At 52.6% G+C, this 5,476-nt stretch overlaps 1 protein-coding gene across 1 annotated transcript in view; it reads right to left on the reverse strand.

Annotated features, from left to right (window-relative positions):
* RUNX3 (runt related transcription factor 3) overlaps positions 1 to 5,470 on the reverse strand; it is a 26,529-nt gene extending 21,059 nt beyond the window's left edge. The window contains exons 1-2 of the mRNA XM_011358038.2: positions 5,320 to 5,470; positions 3,280 to 3,436 (exon numbers count right to left, since the gene is read on the reverse strand). Of these exons, the coding sequence (XP_011356340.2) occupies positions 3,280 to 3,436; positions 5,320 to 5,439 (277 nt within the window). The 5' untranslated portion in view covers positions 5,440 to 5,470. The remainder of the gene's footprint in view (positions 1 to 3,279; positions 3,437 to 5,319) is intronic.
* Between the last annotated feature and the right edge of the window lie 6 nt (positions 5,471 to 5,476).

The following is a 5,476-nucleotide window of genomic DNA, read 5'->3' on the forward strand; positions in this document are numbered from 1 at the left end:
GTCCGGTCCTCACTGAGGTGGGATATGAGGGGTGGGGGATGCAAATATCCAGCAACGCACAAGGCAGTGGAGTATTCTTTCTTCCTGTGTGTGAAAAACTTGCTTATGAAGACTCTGAGCCATAAACCTAACTCAATTTTATATAAAACAAGGCAAATTTTTAAACATCTATTGAATTTTCCAGGCGAGAAGACAATTTTTTTTTAAAAAAAAATGTGTTCCGAACATTGTCAAGCATTGTTCACAACTTCATGAAATCATGTCATTGACGACAACGCTGCAGTCAGACTGAGTCACATACACCTCTCCTGTCCAGCCTGCCGTGCCAATCTGGGGCTTCTGCCAGAGGTGCAAGCATCTGTCCACCAGTGTGGTCTCACCCAGCACATACATATCCAAATAGATATTTTATTATAAATTACTTTCTCCCTTTTTTCTCATGACAGCTATGGAATTATTTTTATGATTCGGATTTTGAAACTGCACCTAAGTAAGTAAGCTACGTTATCTATAGGTTTCATTGTGGGAAGGTAAAGGGTGCCATTACAAAATATTACAAAATATTGTAAGGAGGGGATGCTCGGTCTCGCAAGACGGGGACCTCGGCCCTAATCACTGCGGGGTATACCAATGACTTGGTTTCTTTCCTTCTTTTCCTTGGTTCACACCTTCAGGCTTATAGTGAGAGCTCTGTGGTGGTGGTATGTGTGTGTGTCTTTCATGGAAAGCTATCTTCTTGGAATTAAGACAGAATCCAGGAATAAAAAGCAAGGAAACAAGTGGAAGTTTCCATCTGGTTTCTTGGTACTGGCAGAAGTCAGAGAGCTAGGGAAAGGCTCTGGGTCCCAAGCCCCAACCTGTCCTGACCCCTGAAGTGGCCCGAACTGTCTGTATCAATCACTGATTTGTTCTCTCCTAGGGAATTTCCCAATGTGCAGGATGGGCACAGCAGATGCGCTGCTGTTTGCCACAGGACCCCTGCACCCTCCTTCCTCAATACCATCCGCCTCCAAGTTCCCACTCAATAACCTTCTGGGTTTCCCCCACCCCCGCCCAAACCGCACCAGAATCAGAGAATCAGTGACTGTCACCACTCAAAGAGACTTCAAAGATCTCCTCCAGTCCCAGGCATTTGAAGTAACAAAATCTCTAATATGTATCCAGCTCTCAGTTATATGCAAACTAAGACACTTGTACCAAGTTCCTTAACCTTCACGAAATCACCTGAGGTAGGTACCATTATTATCTCTATTTTATAGATGAGGAAACTGAGGTGCAGAGAGGTTAAGCCATTTGCCCAATGTCATCCCACAAGTCACTGGTAGAGCTGAACCTGAAATACAGGTCAGCTGGTTTTAGAGCTCAGGCTGTTTAATACCACGCGCTTCCGAGGTCTGAAAGTCTTGTTGGGTTCCACGGGCATCGGAACTCCCACTCAGGCCTCTTCCTGCCTCCCGGCACCGCTGAGAGTGGCAAGCGAATGTCTGTGACAATCGTTTATAGACTCAGCCTCCCGCATGTCCCAGAGCCACAGTCCAGCCTCAGCGGCGCCTGCTCCAAGACCATGCTGCTCAACAGTGCAGGCCTTGCAGGGTGCGTGCAGGTCTGTGGGTATACATGCCACAAGGAAATCGTTTTCAGCAGCAGAATGGCCAGACAAGGTCCCGGAAACTCAGAGAATCCTCATCTCTTCTCTTCCCATATCTCACCTCCCAGGAGAAGGGGTATGGTGCCACAATCCTGATGCCACGCTGGGCTCCAGGGACTGACCTCCCCTTCTGCCTGCCTTCCAAGGGGCTGCAGCTACGGCGGGCCTCCCTCACCACCACCGTCACCTGGGCCGGCAGAACGGGCCACCGCCCCGCAGTCACAGTTGAGTTGCATCCGAGCCAGTGGCTGACCAGTGGCTGCCAGCAACTCTCCACTCCGGGCTAGGGCTGGGATTAAGTTGCAAAAGGCTCGAGAGATTGGGGATGACAAAAGGGGCTTGGAGACTAATTAGGAGCAGCAATGAAAGCTTAATTCATAAAAGCAAACATTTTCCATCCATCAACCTGCAACCAGTTAAGGGCAACGTTTGAAAGAAATCTGTGCATGAGGAAGGGAGCCAACAGGAACAGGAAATGTTTGAAAGAATGTAAACTATTTCAGTTTCATAAAAAGTAACAAGTAAACAGTTATTACATGCAAATAATGCCCTGGTTTTAATTAATGCTGAAAAGTCAAAATATGTTTGACATTTGTATGTATACATTGAACGGTCGGAGAGGGAAAAATGGTGCCCAGATGCCCATTTCCTAGCAGGGCTGGCGGCTCAGAGGAAACTAAAACCTTGAAAAGGTCTTGTTTATTGGTGATGAAAAGTACAATTCTGCTTCAGCCTCTGTCGAGACTGGGAGCTGAGGGAACCTAGCTTACTCTCTTAACAAAGCTGGAGGGGCAGGCCAGTGCTTGGGAGGGGCACTCTCCAATTTTCAGTAGGCTGTTCTTAAAGGGCCAGAGAGCCCTCATTTCCCCATTTCTCTAGGGGCAGAGTTTCTAGGACTTCTCCACCCAGAAGTGATGGTGGGTTTCAAGTCCCGGCAGCCCCTCCTACTCAACAGGCCCTCATGGCAGCCAAGGCGGCGGCGTCTTGTCCTGCCTTCCTTCATACTGCCCGAAGTAGATCAGGGCGGCATAGCAGCCTTGATTCTGGAGTGAGAGATGGCAGTCTTCAAGACGTGCTTTCCAACATTCAGCATCCTGTACTGCATTCACTTCTTTTCTAAACCACCTAAGGCTCAAAGGGCTGGGGAAACTGTGGCTATGGGAGACCACAGCTGTGGAGAAGCAGCCTCTAAGTGTAGGGGAGACTCTGCCCCAGTGGGGAAAGCGGCTGGGGTGCTTGGGACCCCGCAGACCAAGGATCTGTCCTCTAAACCACCTGCTCAAAGACCCACAAAGGCTCCTGTTTGAACTTGTGAATCTTCTCCCAGTATCTCTTGTGAGACCAGGGCACTTAATCGGGAAAGGGGAGGCTTCAGGAGTTAGTAAACCCCAGAAACGGGGAGAGAATTGTGGGGTTTTTTTCCTCCCCGACAAGAGACCTTAACTTTCCTCACATCTTCAAAGGGATCTGTAGTACCCTAAGGGGTTCCAAACCATTGTTTTAGCCAGAGCTGGGCCTGGAGACCTGTTTCTGGGGCTCCCATTGGGACCCCAAGGCCTCGCTCTCGGCCTCCTTCCCCCCCAACCTTTGCCACTGCCAGTGTCGGCTGGTGCGGCCTCCCTTCCACTCACCTCGCCCACTGCGGCCCACGAAGCGAAGGTCGTTGAACCTGGCCACCTGGTTCTTCATGACAGCGGAGGCATTGCGCAGTTCGGCAGAGTAGTTCTCATCATTGCCTGCCATCACAGTCACTACCGTTCCATCTGGCACATCCCCCAGCGCTACCACCTGAGGGCATGGGGGCAGGGGGACAGCTTAGAGAGGTAGGGAGAGGCAAGAGAAAGGGGGGAGGGGCTGGGGCGGGCAGGTCCCCTAGGTCCCCGGCGCACTGCGGATTTCTCAAATGCTGGGCGGAGAAGAGGCTTAAAGCAATAGAGACCTTCCCCCAAATATAACAAAAAGAGATCTCTGCCTTTCATACCGAAATCCTAGATCAATTGGCTAAGCCGTGCCCTGCAAAATTATCCTTTCGATTCGATTAAACCTAAGCGAGAGCTGAGAATGAGCTCAGTCACTGTGATGTAGGGTGCAGTTCCCGTCTCCCCTTCGCTTGAGCGAAAAAGGAATCAACATGCTCCTAGCAACCAAGTCTCTAAGTAAAAACAATATCAACACCAATAATAACGGGGACTGCTCCTCACACTCAGTTAAAGCAAGAGCCGTTTGGGGTATGAAATCTGGCCCTGAAATGTGGCCCAGGCCCAGTTAATCGGCCTCTGCAGAGCCTGAATTCGTTATGCAGAGAAAATGCAAAATGCAAAACAAATTGGTGTTTTGAGAGGGTTTGTACAGAAAACTCCTTTAAAGCGAAAGAGGGGCTTTTGGTAGCATGAGGATGCACCTGCTGGGAATTGTAGGATGGGAGTGGAGATGCCCCCCTAATATGGAATCTCCACACACCCCCCCACCCCGCCCCCCAAGAAGCATGGAGAGGCAGATGCCTTTTGAAAGGGAATCAGACTGCAAACGCAGTCACAGCCATTTAAACGTGGCCACCGCGTGCAGGGACTAGGGATCCAGATGGTAAAAATTTCAAGGAGAAAATGTTTAGGGTCTGATTAAAAAGGCCAGATTTCCTGTCAACATCCTGTCTTCTTTTAATTTCAAAGATTCCTTTTAAGCTCCAAGTGACAGTAAAACCTCGGTTCTGAGGATTAAAGTCACACGGGCCTCCTCTTCCCCTCCTCCCCCCTAGAGATTTTCCCCACTGGTATTTTAAGATGTCACCCGGGAGACCTCAAAGAGCCACTCATCCTTTTCTTCCAATTTGGAGTCGTCTTAATGGGAGCAAGGACGGCCTCAGCTGCCAGCAGCCTCCGTTTCCAGCCACCTCGGGGCACCGCCACCCCCAGCCGCCGGCCCTTCCTGCCCTGCCCTTTCTCACGGCAGCTGTGAGAGGTTTAGGGGAAAACCAAGGCGTTTTCGTTTCATCTCGTTGCCCCCTTAAAAAAATGAAAATGAAACAGTCGCCTACTCCCTGGCAAAGAGAAAAAAGATCCTCTGAAGGACTGGGGGCTGCTAGGGGTGGGAGCCCCCCAATCTCTGCCTGACATTCGGGATCCCTGACGCAACCGTTTAGGGCACAGTGCCCCCGATCCCAGCCCAGAGTCGCTCGGTGTAAAATTTCAGAAGCCAGAGGTTGAGGGTGTGAGCAGGAAGTGTTTCTGAAGCGGTGCAGGAGGAGGGGTGCCGGCAGTGGAGGGTAGGCCCTATCCACCAACCCCCACTCCCACCCCCACCTCCGGTGTCCTCGCCCCAGGCCCGGGGCTCCTCTCTCCGCTGCCCTCAGGGCTGTGTCCAGGGATCTGAGCTGGAGGGGGGCGAAGCCCCATCCGCCCGTTTCCGCATCAACGTTTCTCCGCAGAGCTCCCGGAAGGTGGAGGGGGCACACCTCCTAAAAGGCACCCGTGCGGGGTGCATCCGAGAGGGAACGCCGAAGTCTCCGGGCGCAGCGCACGGCGAGACCCACAGCGCCCGTGGCCCAGCTGCCTGGCTCTAGCTGCGGGGTCGCGGGCAATTCTCCTCCCCCGCTTCCCCCGGCCCTGGCTCCTGCAGCGGAGGCGCCCGGAGCCCCAGGGCCCGTGTCCTTCCTCCCTGGGCCCCGCACTCACCTTGAAGGCGACGGGCAGCGTCTTGTTGCAGCGCCAGTGCGAGGGCAGCACGGAGCAGAGGAAGTTGGGGCTGTCGGTGCGCACGAGCTCGCCCGCGTGGTCCGCCAGCACATCCGCCATCGAGCGCACCTCGGGCCGGGCGCGCCCGCCGGGCCCC

Source organism: Pteropus vampyrus, unplaced genomic scaffold (assembly GCF_000151845.1).
Source record: "Pteropus vampyrus isolate Shadow unplaced genomic scaffold, Pvam_2.0 Scaffold36, whole genome shotgun sequence".
NCBI lineage: Eukaryota > Metazoa > Chordata > Mammalia > Chiroptera > Pteropodidae > Pteropus > Pteropus vampyrus.